General features: G+C 54.4%; 1 protein-coding gene across 2 annotated transcripts; it reads left to right on the top strand.

The window, feature by feature from the left end:
* Positions 1–7,663: 7,663 nt before the first annotated feature.
* TBXT (T-box transcription factor T) lies at positions 7,664–15,748 on the top strand. 2 transcript variants are annotated; one of them, XM_024744928.1, is made up of 8 exons: positions 7,664–7,869; positions 8,360–8,624; positions 9,380–9,514; positions 10,318–10,379; positions 10,496–10,557; positions 12,248–12,421; positions 13,465–13,594; positions 15,475–15,748. In XM_024744928.1, exons 1-8 carry the CDS (start codon positions 7,664–7,666, stop codon positions 15,746–15,748), a joined length of 1,308 nt encoding a protein of 435 aa, XP_024600696.1. The 2 variants fall into 2 exon arrangements, with proteins under 2 accessions (XP_024600696.1, XP_024600697.1); XM_024744929.1 differs by lacking the exon at positions 12,248–12,421.
* Positions 15,749–16,109: the final 361 nt, after the last annotated feature.

Genomic DNA, 16,109 nt, shown 5'->3' with positions numbered 1-16,109 from the left:
GCTTCTTTTCAGCTGGCAAGGTCCCCGTGGTGGGAACCATTGACTGGGGCTCTTTTCTCACCGACATGCCAAGCCCTCCCCTTTGTCCCGTTTTTTTACTATCAGTCTGGTACTTGATATGGAGGGAGGATGCATCTTAGCTCCCCCTTCTTGTCGTACCAGCCCCCAGCTCTCCCTGGGGGCGCCCCCCGTGGACACCCTCCAGCTCTCTGTTCTCACCCCAGCTGCAGCCCCTCCAAACGCTCTTGCAGATTTCTGCTCAGGGCTCCGTCTGTCTTCCCGTCTTTCCCCCTCCCCCAGATAGGCCTTCCCCAAATATCCTTACACTCTCTCTCCTTCTCCCTTGTTTTCGTCTTGGTCTATGGTATTTATGGGAATTTCTACAAGAAGTCTCTAAAAGTGCCCCAGAGCTTCCAGGATACAGGCAGACCTTTCTAGAGTTCTTCCTATCTAGTCCATGAAGATCCCAGAATCCCACCGTCTCAAAAGCCTGCCCAGTGCCCCACCCCCATACCTGCCTGCCGACCTCTGCCCTCCAGCGCCCTCTTCCCAAACCACAGGGCACCTAGCACACCGGCCTCACCTTAAGCTTCCCCGCCAGACTTGGCCCTCCTGTCTTAACGTCCCCTTTGTTCTTATTAAATAGGTGATTGGGTCTTTGGAGTCTCCACTGTCATTAAAAGTCCAATCTCTCTTAGTTGTCCTCAGCTTTGCTCCAGAATCAAGGCACTAAAACCCCACTGCATGCAGCCTCCCTCAGGTCTCTGCTCCAATTCAACATCTGGCCCCACCGCAAACTGTTGTTTTCCATAGAAAGGGCAGTCTCCCTCCCACTCCTGGGCCTGGGACCTTGCCCTCTCCCTGCTGCTTCCTCTAGGAAGGGTCAGGCTCCTGAATCTCTGGGCTCAGAGCCTGCTGTACCAGCCCCTCTCACGGCAACAATCACAGCCTGGTCTCATTTGGGACATAATGTCGGCCTTTCCTGTTGAATAGTTACACTGGGAACCTCAGAGCTGGTCCAGCGTAAGTAGTGTATACCAGTCATTCCCAAATCCGTTCGTGTCCAGCATTCTTTCCTAGAAGAGAATTGGTTTGGGACTTCAGATTTAATTCAGTGCCAAAGGAGGATTTTCTAAAATAAGGTATAGAGAAAGGAGAAATGCCATTTTATAAGGTCACCGATTAAATGATTGCGTAGGATTCCCGGGCGTGGTTTCTTGAGTAACTTTATACCTGAAATGATGTTCCTACTGCTTCACCCTCATTGCTCCCCTTGGAAGCGCTGATTTCTTTTCATTCTTGGGTCTCATTTTGTACACGACTCCGCAGGGGACCCCTGCTTTACCATCTTCAGGACGATGGGCCATTCAAGTCAGTGAGTAGTGACTCAAGAAAGGCCGCTCCGGATCCCGTGGCTCTTGCATTTTCGTGAATGTTAAGGGTTCATGTGTCGCCCACGTGTTGTTAAAATGCCCCCTAGCAGGTCTCCAGGGGGGCTTGAGAGCGGCTGGGCCCGTGAGCCATGGCCGCTGAGCCTGCGCGTCCGGAGCCTGTGCTCTGCAACGGGAGAGGCCACAGCAGTGAGAGGCCCGCGTACCGCAAAAAAATAAAATAAAATAACCAACAACAAAAAGCCCATGCTGGCAGCATCCCAATTTTGCCAATCTAGGCACTCAACAGCAGGAGTCCTGTGCAAGTTCGAGTAAGACAGACCCTACCCTGCACCTCGCCTGCCCCACAGTGTGGCTGTGAGGGGTCCTTGGAGCAGCCAGCAGGCTGGGGACCCCCGGGCACGCTGTCCCAACGGAGGAGGAGTTGGTGGGGAAAGAACAGAGCAGGGAGCCAAGTGTGAAGGGTGAGGGGCAGTGAGGTTATTCCTAGAACTCAGAGGAGAAGCAGCCTCTGGAAATAATAAATGGCAGGAAGCAAAAGACGAATTCAGAAAACTGTTTGGCCTTTTCAGTGAGACACAAAAGCATGGCTTCTAAGAAACAGCGCCTCAAGGAGCGAGGAGATTGTGATGCGAGGCAGAGGCGAGGGACTTGGGGGGTCAGGACTGTCAGAAAACCGAGGCGACAGCAGAAAAGAAACTCTTCACTGGAGGCAGTAAAAACCAAAAGTGACGGAGAAAAGCAAACTGACAGAGTGGTGTGGGAAAAACATTTCACAAGCCGCTTAATACATGCAGAAAAGGCTAAAGGATGAAACAGTGGAGAAGCTGAGAACAGGCAAGAAATCTGATTTGGAAACACAGATAAGGTGGAAACAGAAGGACTGAAATTGTTACCACAGCGCAGGCCAGAGCTGAAGAGATGGCTGAAAGGGCTTTCCCGGCCTTCCTGGAAAAAACGGAGAAAGACATTCCACCCTGAAGACAAACTATGAACTACGAGGCCTGAGAAACTCAAGAACCCAGGAGAACAAGCTACCCGCCACAGAAGGGACCATAGTCCAGCCACCTACAGATTTCTCTTCTGCTGCCTGGGATTCCAGGATGGAGGCAACTGCGCTGGAGTTTTACGGAGAAAAGTCACAATCCCAGGCGTTCGGCCTCACCAGGCTTGTTTGTTTGTTTTTGGTGTGTGAACGCCCATCAGGAAACCGTACGCTGTCATCTGTGACAAAGTTTTGTGGCTGAGAAAGTATAGCCAGGATGGATTTGGTCTGGAAGCACTTCCTCGGGCTAATAATCCAACTCCACACCTGCCAAGGCCACACCCTCCCGTGCACTTCCGGAGAGAGGTCTGGAAGCTCAAAATGAGAGCCCGACTGCCCTCTTCCTGGGGCTGCAGTGACGGGTCAGCCAGGTCCAGGGCTGGGACACTACTGGGAAAGGCTTTGAGAAACAAGTCTTTGCTCTCTTCCCCAAACCAGAGATGCCCCAGACAACCCAGTGGCCTTTGAAAACTTTCAATGCTATGGAGTCTAAAGAATTATATTGTGCAACTTTAAAAACCATAACAAAATTCATCGGGTTTCTTTCAAGTGGGATAGACAGAAAACCCACTAGTGACAGAAAAGATTTGCTATCGAGCGCCCTTTATATGTTGTCTTAAATTTAGGACGCAAATGCTTTTGTTGAGTCTGCTTAACCAGGATGGAAGAAGGGCTCACCAGAAGAACAGAATGAAAAAAAAAAGTTGAGGAAAACACACCCACACGTGCAGTGATCAGCGCGTGAGGTTTGCACTTTCACACGCGCGCACACATCATGTATATACAGATATGTACCTCCATCACGTATGCAGTATATTCTACAGTGAGCACAAATTATCTAATCAAAAATCAATTTATTGTTTAAGGAAGAAGAAAAAATAAAAGAAGGAAAGTGGAGGGCATGGCGGGAGTCCCACAACGCTGTCCCTGCCCTGACTGCCCTTGAGCGTGTTACGGCACCATTGATACCGGCTCCCACAAGACAAATGGTTTTGTTGCTTGAGAGGAGGGTGGGTCTGGGGAAAACTGCCTCTCTGGGAAATGAGGTGTGTGTGTGTGTGTGTGTGTGTGTATGTGCTTTTTTGTAAAATGTTTCCTAAGTTATTGGTGGAGCCTAAGGCCCAGCGTAAGGCCTTCACTTATTTTTCTGGACCGGCTGGCTAGACTTCCCAATGGGAGAAAGACCTTGGGAAAGAAACATCTGGGGAGCCCTGGCCCCTCCTCCCCCCAAGGAAGCACCTTGTTATTAACTGGGAATTCTTTATAGCTGGGCGGGAGGAAGTTTTTGGCTGTAAACTGTCATGCACGGCAGCCTTCATTGAAAGGACCCGGAGAGTGGAGACGCTTATCCTGAGAACCAAGGAACAAAGATCCAGAAAATCAGGCACAGAGAAGAAAGGAAAAATACTAGGCGGTGACGGTCCGGAGACCTCCGCAGCTACGGCGCAGCCCCTAAGCCCCGGCGTCTCGCCCAGCTGCGCGCTGAGCTTCCTGCGCGCCGCTCTGGAACCCTGGACCTTCCTTCTGGAGGGAAGAAATGTCGCTGCTCACGTTTGAGAGCTAACATTCTTTTCTGCAGGGGCTTTATTGTTATTTGTCCGTGCCCCGTCCCGTTCGTGGAGCCGAATTGAAATCGGAACCACAGTTACCGGAGCGACCTGGTAAACCCGCGGGTCCTCACCCGCGCTTCCAGACTTTGGGAAAATCGACCCCGAAGCATCAGCGCCAGGAGAGCTCCCGCCTCAGGGGTCAAGGAGTGTCCTAAGCTTCGCTCCCGGTCGGGGGTTTTAGAGACCCCCAACTGCCTGGTACCCACGCTTCTTCTCCCTCCACCTCACATCCACCCTCCTTTATTCTAAGTGCGCAGGCTCGGGGGGTCTCAACCGCACAGATGACCTTTAGACATCTTTAATTTCTCCGGAAAGCCCCCCAAAGCCTATGGCCCGAAGAGCCTGGTGGAAGTCGACTCAGCAGGGTACGGGTGCCGGGAGCAAATGAGGTCCTTTTGCTGCCTCTTTCCAGAAGGAAACTTTCCCTCTCGGGTCAACTCCCTGGGCATTTCCTTGCATCCTAGACAACAATAACAAAAAAAACTGAGAAATGCGACAGTGGCGGGGTACGCCGGGCCTCGCGACTCCGCAGGCCCCATCTGGAGAGGGGCGGAAAGGTAGCCGGGGGAGCGCGCTCACCCCTCCCCAGGGGGCTGCGGGCGCGCGGTCCCCCGGCATTCTCGACCCCGGAGAGAGCCCGGCCCCGCACGGGGCAGGGCAGGGTTAGCGCGGGGCGCAGATTCCACGACCTCTCCGCAGAGCCAGCCCCCTTGCTAAGGCGCAGGGTTGCTCGGAATGGGTGCCCCGCCGATGCGTGGCTTTTCCCAGAGGGCGTGAGGCGGGGTGAGCGCCGAGCAGACGCGGGGAACCGAGGCTGGGACCACGCGCCCTCTTTACCGAGGCGCGCAGACCGCGTCTCGACGCCGAGCATCTGCTGCCGTCCCCCTTCCTGGGCTCCCGTTTTAGGAGGAATGTTATTGTCTGAAGAGACCCTATTGAACTATTTCCTGCTCTTTGTCACCTTTCCTTCGCTCTCCTCGCGGAGGTTCTCCCCGAAAGGTGATAAACCACTCGAGCCCCTCACGGCCGGGCGCTGCGGCCGGCCGGGTGGGGAGACGCCCCTGGAACCCGGCTCGCCGGGCACGCCTGGCCCACCCCCTCCCACTCTCACCTTCCGCGAAAGCAGAGACCAGAACCCACAGAAGTGGAGCCACCTCTCGGGTTACACTCAGTGCACGCACAGACCTCGTCCTCAAAGTCCTGCTTGGATAAGGGGGGAGCGAGGAAACATCCCCAAAGGGGTCGTTTGGTTGATTTCGGCCTATTATCTCCCTCTCGGGGCGCTGGATGGGCCCGTGGGCAGAGACTCCGAGCGTGGGCCCTCCCTTTCCAGACAGGTGAGGGCTGCGGAGAACAGGGGACGCCGGGTGGGGTGATCCATGGTCGTGGGTGTTAGCGGAGTCACCTGAAGCGCCGCGGGCCGAGGGACGTGTCGGGACGGGACCGGGCTCGGTGGCGGGCTGAGCCTTCGGAGGAGCGGAGACCAGCCCGACCCGGGCTAGGCACAGGGCGCGCCCTTAAGCGTGGCTGTGCGCGATGGTCGCTGGCGAGGGACGCACACAGGCTCGGGCGCAGGTGAGACCGCCGTGCGACTCCAGGCTGGCACACCTGCGGGGTCCTGGGTGCGCTGAGTCCCTCCACCTCACATCCACCCTCCTTTATTCTAAGTGCGCAGGCTCGGGGGGTCTCAACCGCACAGATGACCTTTAGACATCTTTAATTTCTCCGGAAAGCCCCCCAAAGCCTATGGCCCGAAGAGCCTGGTGGAAGTCGACTCAGCAGGGTACGGGTGCCGGGAGCAAATGAGGTCCTTTTGCTGCCTCTTTCCAGAAGGAAACTTTCCCTCTCGGGTCAACTCCCTGGGCATTTCCTTGCATCCTAGACAACAATAACAAAAAAAACTGAGAAATGCGACAGTGGCGGGGTACGCCGGGCCTCGCGACTCCGCAGGCCCCATCTGGAGAGGGGCGGAAAGGTAGCCGGGGGAGCGCGCTCACCCCTCCCCAGGGGGCTGCGGGCGCGCGGTCCCCCGGCATTCTCGACCCCGGAGAGAGCCCGGCCCCGCACGGGGCAGGGCAGGGTTAGCGCGGGGCGCAGATTCCACGACCTCTCCGCAGAGCCAGCCCCCTTGCTAAGGCGCAGGGTTGCTCGGAATGGGTGCCCCGCCGATGCGTGGCTTTTCCCAGAGGGCGTGAGGCGGGGTGAGCGCCGAGCAGACGCGGGGAACCGAGGCTGGGACCACGCGCCCTCTTTACCGAGGCGCGCAGACCGCGTCTCGACGCCGAGCATCTGCTGCCGTCCCCCTTCCTGGGCTCCCGTTTTAGGAGGAATGTTATTGTCTGAAGAGACCCTATTGAACTATTTCCTGCTCTTTGTCACCTTTCCTTCGCTCTCCTCGCGGAGGTTCTCCCCGAAAGGTGATAAACCACTCGAGCCCCTCACGGCCGGGCGCTGCGGCCGGCCGGGTGGGGAGACGCCCCTGGAACCCGGCTCGCCGGGCACGCCTGGCCCACCCCCTCCCACTCTCACCTTCCGCGAAAGCAGAGACCAGAACCCACAGAAGTGGAGCCACCTCTCGGGTTACACTCAGTGCACGCACAGACCTCGTCCTCAAAGTCCTGCTTGGATAAGGGGGGAGCGAGGAAACATCCCCAAAGGGGTCGTTTGGTTGATTTCGGCCTATTATCTCCCTCTCGGGGCGCTGGATGGGCCCGTGGGCAGAGACTCCGAGCGTGGGCCCTCCCTTTCCAGACAGGTGAGGGCTGCGGAGAACAGGGGACGCCGGGTGGGGTGATCCATGGTCGTGGGTGTTAGCGGAGTCACCTGAAGCGCCGCGGGCCGAGGGACGTGTCGGGACGGGACCGGGCTCGGTGGCGGGCTGAGCCTTCGGAGGAGCGGAGACCAGCCCGACCCGGGCTAGGCACAGGGCGCGCCCTTAAGCGTGGCTGTGCGCGATGGTCGCTGGCGAGGGACGCACACAGGCTCGGGCGCAGGTGAGACCGCCGTGCGACTCCAGGCTGGCACACCTGCGGGGTCCTGGGTGCGCTGAGAGAGAGAGAGAGAGAGAGAGAGAGAGAGAGAGAGAGAGAGAGAAATTGGAGGGCCCCGCGCGCGAGAGTTGTGGAGCTTCGCGGGCAGCCGGGCAACTCCTCGGCGAGGTGCGTGCGGGGCGAGCTCGGGAGCCCTGCCCGTCCATCCCCACCCCGTCCGTCCCCCATCCCCTCCCGGCCTTCGGGACCAGCCCGGCCGCTTTGATGGAGGTGCAAACATTTGGAAGAGGGCGGAGGTGTAAGCGCTGGGCCGGGGCTCGCGGGGCCTGGCTCGGGATTTACAGAAGGCAGGCGCGGGAGCCCATTGTTGGCCCCCCGCCTCCGCGGCGCGCCCGGCTGAGTCTGATATGGCCGCTCGCGGCCAATGGGCAGCGGCCCTGGCACTTCAAAGGGCGCGCGGCCCAATCCGCCGCGCCCCCTCGGCGGCTCTCGAGGCTCTATTTATGCCGAGGGGCGATTTTCTCTCCCCGGAGACCTCCTCCAGTAGCTCCTTGCGTCTGGGGCGAAGGTGGCTCTCGGGTAGCAAGTCGGGGCTTCGGGGGGGGGTGGGGAGGGTCAGGCGGGAGGATGAGCTCCCCCGGCACCGACGGCGCGGGGAAGAGCCTGCAGTACCGAGTGGACCACCTGCTGAGCGCCGTGGAGAGCGAGTTGCAGGCGGGCAGCGAAAAGGGCGACCCCACGGAACGCGAGCTGCGCGTGGGCCTGGAGGAGAGCGAGCTGTGGCTGCGCTTCAAGGAGCTCACCAACGAGATGATCGTGACCAAGAACGGCAGGTAGGCGCGCACCAACCCGGCGTGTGCCACGCACTCGGGCGGGCCGGGCAGCCGGGCTGCAAAGTTCCTTACCTTCCAACACTTTCTCCCGGTCTTTTTGCTCATTTCCGCTCAGACCGGGGGACAGACCCTTGTGGCCCCTAATTGTCCCTCTGGGACTTCTTCGCGTAATCCTCACTTCTGGGCATGAGGGTCTCCCGGGGGACTCCCCCGAGCCGCGCCTCGCCCACGCTCGCCCCGCGGGCTGGACCCGGGTGCTGCAACCCTCTGCCAGGTCCTCTCCCGCCCTGCCTCTGGAGGCCGGGGTGGGGGTGGGGGTAGTGAGGAGGGCTCCTGTGGATCTAGGAGAGTCCTGGGAAGGGGGGCGCTCGGGCGTCCCCTTTGTAAGTTCCCAAGGGGGCTCCTCTTTGCTCCAAATGCAGATGCCCCTGGCTTCTTCGTTCTAACGGGTCAGATCCGGGGTCCTCCAGCTGCGCTCCTTCCTTTCCAGGAGGATGTTCCCGGTGCTGAAGGTGAACGTGTCTGGCCTGGACCCCAACGCCATGTACTCCTTTCTGCTGGACTTCGTGGCGGCCGACAACCACCGCTGGAAGTACGTGAACGGGGAGTGGGTGCCAGGGGGCAAGCCCGAGCCGCAGGCGCCCAGCTGCGTCTACATCCATCCCGACTCGCCCAACTTCGGGGCGCACTGGATGAAGGCGCCGGTCTCCTTCAGCAAAGTCAAGCTCACCAACAAGCTCAATGGAGGGGGCCAGGTAGGTGTGATGGGGTGCGGGGACGGGGCGGCGGACGACGCGAGGAGGGGCCCCGAGAGTCTGCACCTTGTCCCCGGGGAGCCTTGCAAGGGCGCTGCGCGCACGGAGATGACATCTGCCTTCCTCGGTTCAGCCTGCAGTGTTGTTTATAGTAAACTGACGACGGTAACACCAAGGCCTGGAGAGCGGGGAGAGGGCTCAAAGCCTCCCCTTTGAACGCTCAGGCAGATCTCAAGTTTGGGGGAACTTTTGCGTCCTAGCCCTCAACTTTCCTAGGGGTAGAGAAAATACCAGTCTTGATGGTAAACGGTCGCTTTAGCGCTGAATGCGTCCACATATTTACTGCGTGGAGTCTGAACAAACTTGTAAATCTGTTCTTTTCTACAGAACGTCTTTACTTGGGGATTGTTACTGGGAGACCCGGTGTTCCCGTAAGCTGCGATCTCGCTCAGGCATTTAAAGCTGTCTGCAGTTGCCCTGGAAGCCTTAGAACTTTACCGGGTCAAAGCATTTCGTGATGGGCATTCATTGCCTTCAATGGCGTGCAGCATGTCACATCCCTTTTCCAAACTAGTGGTGAGAGCAGCACTTAATGGGAAACCTACCAACTTCAACAGGAAAGACGTTTTCCTGCGAGCTGCAGGATTTTCTGCATCTTGGATGTATTTTTCTCCTCCTCAGCAGGACAAATGGATGTTTTCTCGTCTTAACGGTAGGACTTTGATGATCACCATTCCCGTGTTTATGTCTCTCAGATCATGTTGAACTCCTTACATAAGTATGAGCCTCGAATCCACATCGTGAGAGTTGGGGGTCCGCAGCGCATGATCACCAGCCACTGCTTCCCGGAGACCCAGTTCATAGCGGTGACCGCTTATCAGAATGAAGAGGTGAGAGGGGCGCGGGCAGCCATCGGTCTGGCGAATGCTCTGCGGGAGGTTCCCGGGAATGCCAGGAGCCTGTGTGATTATTGTACTTTTAGACTGATAATTAGTGCCCTTTCAAGTAATTTACCGTAACTATAAAATTGGAACAGCGGGAGAAAAGTTTTAAAATAAGTGGTCATTCAAGTACTTTCCCCTTTAGTTTTCCATAAAAGTGTCCACTACTAAAGGCTCAAAATGAAAAGATGAATAAAACATTTAGGTTAAAGGACTGTAAGAATTTAAGAACAGGACTTCAGAGAAAGGGGGGGGCTCTCCTTACTCTGGGAATCTTCCTAAAAGGGTTGGGGGCATCCCTCCAAATCTGTGGTGTGAAGAGTCACCTAGATACAGAATACAGTTCAGTGCCTGTAAATCCATATCGGAGTCTGACCCCAAAGTGTAGGCGGTTTGTGATTAGCTGGTCAAGGTGTCGCTGGGTGTTGACTGCCAGCTAGAACCAGTCACTATTCCCAAGCGGACCCTGTTTGTCTGGTTGATACACACAGCATATGGTCAGCAAGAGGTTAAACGTATTGTGAATTCCACTCGGAAAGTCAGCCTCTAAAAGCTTTCCGTAACTGTGCTCTTCTTTATAAAACATGATTCCTCGGCTACCTCAGGTCCAAATAGAAAGACATACCGGGAAATAAATCTGATTATATTCGGATATTTAGAGGGGGTGCTGGTGGTCCCTGATTTCTTGGTGCCCAATTAAATCCTCTGGTGAATGAACAACGTACTAGTAAACGCAACTTCTTGTTTTTCAGATCACAGCTCTTAAAATTAAATACAATCCATTTGCAAAAGCTTTCCTTGATGCAAAGGAAAGGTGAGAGAATTCTAACTATACCCTTTGAGCAAAGAAGTGTGCAGAAAGATGAACTATTGCTGCAAATACTGTGTTCTGAATGTCCTCCTTGACAATTCGCTGCACTTCTTTGGCAGAAGCCATCACAAGGACGTGATGGAAGACCCTGGAGACAGCCAGCAGTCTGGGCACTCCCCATGTACGGTTTGTTGCGCTCTGGCCAGATGTACCTCGTTTCAGGGGCTAGCCTGCGGGGAGCTGGAAGCTGGGGATGGAGCAGACAGAGCTTCTGGGTGCACTTGGGGAGCACATTGCCCTTTGCTGTGCGAGGCACCTGGCCCTGTGTGTTGATGCTGTTACGAATGGTCCTCAACCTACTGGCCCTCAGCCTCTGCTCCATCTGGGCTTGCGGATGCTCCCCCAGCCCACAGGACTCCTGACAGAGAAGCCTGGGGAGAATTCACTGGGGTTCTTTTGCTGTGCTTCAAGGCAGCTCCAACCATAGCCTGGATGGGTGTTTACACCCTGCTGTGTTGGACAGGAGGAGAGCCCGGCTCGTATCCACTTTGAGATGGTTTCTCTTTTTGTTAATGACTGAAAACTGGAGGACCATGTTTGGGACGATGCTTGTGATCACGTGTGGTTTTCCCCTTAGCCTGCTTCGGTTCTGGGAATGGCCCATCAGCTCATGCTGGAAGCAGTGGGGCGTAAGATGGGAAAGTCTGCTTTAAGTCTAGCTTCCTTTAGGAGTTCCATGAGCCAGCGAAGTGATGCCGTCTGCAGCAGAGCCTGTTAGGAGGAAGGGCTGTGTCTAGCCCTCCTCTCCACGCAGGGAAGGGACCCTGAGAGAGGAAAGTTAGTGTTTGCTGCCCACTTCAGGAGTCTGGACGAACCAGCATGGTCCTCCCTTCTTGTCATCTTATGGACTAATTTAACAAACAGCTCTCCTAAGTGGCTCACGGGCTGCCGCGTCATAGAGCAGAATATGAACAACTTCTTTGGCAAGTGATGGAGCCCAAACTTTGTGGCCACATCTGGACCTTCCCCTCATTTGAATGTTGTCTGAAGAATTGTTTGTAGTTTGGGAATTGGAGCCAGAGTTGTCGTCCCCCTAGTGCATTGTTTTTCTGATTTCTTTTTTAAAGTTAAAAAGGAAATGGAGAAGAAATTGGAGTTTTAAAGGAGGGCAGGGCAATGTTGGAACGATTTTCTGATTGATGTGTAAGGCGGGGAGAGTGTGGGCCTAAAGCAGGAGAAAGGTGAGCAGAACATGGGTGCCCCTCCAGCCAGGACAGTAGCCCCTCCGTGCGACGCTGTGGGGTGGGACGAGGGGGACGAGGGCCTCCGCTGCACGGCTCGCCCTGTGTGTCCTGAATGCGCCTGGCTCTGAGTCTGAATTCTGTCTGTTTTTACATTATATTCAAGCTCAGAAGGTAGGCCCTGAAAGCTAACCTGCTTGGGGGAACGGAACATCCCGTAAGAGGCTGGGAGGATTCTGGGGGTGTTTTGGAGGCTTCAGGCTTGGCTGAGGTCGGGGTCAGTCTCCCAGGGTTTCGGCTGTCCTGTGGGCTTAGAAACCTTGGCCAGCCTGAGGCACCTGAAGACTCCGCTGGGCCCTCGGTGTTCACGAATCCCGAGCAAAAGACCTGCCACTTCCTGGCCTCTGCCCTCCCGTCTTTTGGTAGTTTTTGTTTGTTTGTGTGTTTTGGGGTTTTTGGGGGCCATGCCGCTCAGCCTGTGGGATCTTAGTTCCCTGACCAGGGTGAACCTGGTCCTGGGCAGTGAGTTCGGAGCCCTAACCACTGGACCTCTGGGGGCTTCCCCTCCTGTCCTTTAAATAATGGAAATGGTGCAAAAGTCAGGCACTCAGCATTCTTCTCTCACAGCAGGGGGGTGGTTGATTCCTGGAACCAGCACCCTGTGTCCACCTGCCACCCCTCACCCTCAGTTTGGAGGCCCCCTCTCTCTTCCCTCCACGCACGGCTGTGAAAGGTACCCGGCCCTGAGGAACCACCGCCCAGCCCCCTACCCCAGCCCTTACGCACATCGGAACAATTCTCCAAGTAAGTCCTGAGCGGAAGCAGGCCCGGGCTTTGGGGGCGGCCGGAAGACCTCTGGAAAGGGAAAGGCAGTCTGCAGGGCTCCAGAGCCTTTCCCTTTCATGTCCGTGTTACTGCTGGCTCGACCACAGAGACGTCCAGTCCAGGGGGCCTTTGGGGCTGGATGTGGCCGTTGTTGCTCCAGCGTTCTTGCTCCAGGACTGTGGGCCCATGTCTAGGCGCCCAGGTTTGGATATTTTATGAGCCCTTCGAAAGTGATGATGTCGGGCCAGCCAAGCACTCGAGTTACTAGCTTGACTGACACACGTGTGTTTCTCCAAGTATGGTACCCGGGTCAGCAGCCCCAGTATCATCTGAAAAGCCCCCAGATTTACAGAATCAGAAGCTCTAGGGGTGGGCCCAGCACTTTGTGGTTTAACAAGCCCCTAGGCGACCCTGGTGCAGGCTTGAGTCTTGTGATCAGCGGGCCAGACCATGAAGATCCCTGGACCTAGTTCTCTCTAACACCATGGATGCCCAGACTTCATTTTGTCTGGCTCCAAAAGGAGGGAAAAAGCGAATGAACACCATAAAACAATGAAGCAATTCAAGCTGATTTGAAATGGAAGGAGCTTATTTGGGGAGGAAATAGTTGTCCAACCAGAGGCTAGAAGATCATATTTTAAATTTTGCCTGGTTTCTAAAGCCCTTTTAATTCTTAAGAAATAATCCTTCGGGGAAGAGGCAGGATAAAATTGCACTGATTTTATTTTTAAAGGTAATTAATTCTCAATCATGTGATTGTAGGATTCCATCTCTACAGGGCAGCTGTTGACCTAATGGTAGAGAAAAAGCCTGGGTACTGGAATATATTCAAATATATACATTGGACAATAAGTATTAGCCTCTGATGACCAGTTTAGCAGGCTAGTGGGCTGTTTTCTCTACTTAATATCGCGCACATTTTGTTTCCAACGTTGGGTAGCTCCAGCTATTGGTAGTATTTCAATGCACTTTGTCACTCTCGGAAGATCCCGTCAGTAATGACACTTTCTTACGTCCCGTAGCGTATTCTGACAGTTCATCTGCGTGTTTGTCCATGCTCCCGTCCCACGACAATTGGTCCAGCCTTGGAATGCCTGCCCACACCAGCGTGCTCCCCATGAGTCCGAATGCTGGTTCTCCTACGGGCTCTAGGTAACGTATGTCTGGGGAATGATGCAAACTGTCCTGGGAGTGCCTATGACTTCATGCCATCTCATTCACTGGCCTCTATTCTGCCCTTCACTTATGGGTGTTGGGTTTTTGTTTATAACTTGACCGTTTAGCCAGGTGTGTCCGGGGGCCCCAGGTTACATGAATGCTGTGAGTTCCTGCTTCAGCCTGTTCTCTGGGAAGGCCAGTTGCTCCCTCAGGCTGGATGGGAGCTGGGCTGTGATGCAAGGGAACCAGGAACCCTATCCTGGCTTTGCTGTTTACTAGTTCTTGTGATGGACAAGTCTCTTGAGCCTTGTTTCTTCAAGAAAAGGGCACTAAATAACCCCAGCCTCAGCCTGTCTTTACAGGGTTATTGGGGTCAGTAGGTGAATTTTGCAGAAATGTTTCCAGAACCTTCTTTGACAGGCGGATTTAAATTAAGGAAATAACTTCGTTGGATTTCTGTGGATATAGAATCAATGTTCTTAACGTATATGCTGGGTAACTTGTAAAGAATGATGACTATTTTCTTAACTCGAAAATTATATAGAGGGAGACTGGCTTAAAGAAATCAAGCCGGTGGGTAAATGTAGTGCATTTCTTCATAGGATTATTACAATAGAGAACTAAAATAACAAAGCTAGAGGTCAGTCCACATTTTCTAATGAGGAAATGGGCTCAAAGGTATTAAATGATTGGACAAGTTGGCTTACAGCAGACTGAGTCTGTAGACAAGGCATCTTGACCTCAAAAGCAGAACAGTTTCTGTGTATAGAATATCGCTATTTGCCTAAGATCTTAATTCTTTATTTTTAGGAAACAATTCCTTTAAAATAAGAATCGAATTGTCTACTGTTAAAAGTAAAGCAAGCAATACATAATCCGTGGGCTCTTCCAAGGCTCTGAAGGCATCTAGAAAACTGCTGTAAATTGGATGATCTGTAGGTTACAAAGGGCCCCCCCCCCCAGCCCCGAGGATGTTAGACGTTGTCACTGTATCTTGGAGCCTTGTTTCTCTGCATCTGTAAAATGGGGATGGTAACCTACCTCACTTAACTCAGGCCTGTTTGCACGTTCAAATGCATCTGAAGTGCAGGACATGGCTTGGTGAACTGTATAGCCCGTGACAGCGTACAGTCTCATTATTCATTTATAAAAGGATTCTACTATAAGAGAGAGACATTTTCCTGAAACAAAATTGTAGCCTAATGTAACGCTCTGCAAGCCTGTGTTCCCAGACTGGGGGTTTCATACCCATTTCCAATTCCTTCTTTCAGAGCTGGGGAAACAGAGCCTCAGAGGTGGTCACAGAACAAGCCTAACGTGATAAAGCTAATTAATTGGGGTTTGCTTCCGGGTCTCACTGCTGGTGCACTTCTTTCTGCCGTGGGTCAGGCTAACTAACGCGTGCTGAGACGTGCTGCCCGTACAGCACCCACTGGATGCTCACCACTCGGTGTTTGAGAAGCCTGTGGTCTCCCTCGAAGGAATCACTACAGGGAGGGGGGCGTGCTAGTTAACAGATACTTAAACACATCCTCTGAAACATCTGATTCAGTATATGTGAGAATTTTGGATTCTGAACGTGAGCAAAGCTGGAGTGTTTTGCTCTGCCAGGAGTTATGTCTACGTCAGCAGCCTTTGTGACTATTGATTTTGTCCTGATGATTTTGTTCATTGTTAATACGTGAGACAATAACTTCTATGCACGTCAGGGTGTGCTTTAGTAACACAGAGGAAGTGGCCCGTTTGAAAGAAAGCTGCCATATAACCCACTTATCAGGAGTGGGATTTGGGGGGCTTGTTTTCCCCTCCTGCAGCTGATCTGGAGCCCCTTCCCAGGTCTCTGACTTGTCTGTTTTTCCATTTTTCCATTTCAGTCAGTACCCCAGCCTGTGGTCCGTGAGCAGCGGCACCATCACCCCCGGTGCCCAGGCGGCAGGGATATCCAACGGGCTGGGAGCCCAGTTCTTTCGAGGCTCTTCTGCCCACTCTGCCTCTCTCGCCCATCCAGTCTCCGCTCCCTCCTCCTCGGGATCCCCACTGTACGAAGGGGCCTCCTCGGCCACAGATATTGCCGACAGCCAGTACGATGCCTCCGCCCAGGCCCGCCTCCTAGCCTCATGGACGCCCGTGTCACCTCCGTCCATGTGAGCCGGAGCCTGTGTCTTAAAGATGCAATGACTGTCTCGTGGCAGCAAGTCTTGGCTTGATTGGTAGGCTCACGGGGAGGGGGAAGGGAATAAGGCCTTAAAATAAATAAGAGGAGAATACACGTTCGTTCGAGAGCCGCACTGACACCACCTTTGTTCACCCTCGGTGGTGGCAGTGCCGTCCCGGGTCCTCATGTGCTGCAGGTGACTTCAGGTGTGCAAGCAATGCAGTTGGTCTAACTCGCCGTGATTCACAGTAAAAATGACTTGCTAGCATGCAGAAACTTTGTTTCTCGTACAGCACGTAGGTGACTCTGGCACATCCATATGTAAACTCCACTGGTCCTACTCTAGTGAGATAA

The sequence above is a fragment of the Neophocaena asiaeorientalis genome, unplaced genomic scaffold (assembly GCF_003031525.2).
Source record: "Neophocaena asiaeorientalis asiaeorientalis breed wild unplaced genomic scaffold, Neophocaena_asiaeorientalis_V1.1 scaffold649, whole genome shotgun sequence".
Classification (NCBI taxonomy): Eukaryota; Metazoa; Chordata; class Mammalia; order Artiodactyla; family Phocoenidae; genus Neophocaena; species Neophocaena asiaeorientalis.
The sequence above is the reverse complement of the archived record's forward strand: the minus strand, read 5'-3'. Positions and strand labels throughout refer to the sequence as shown.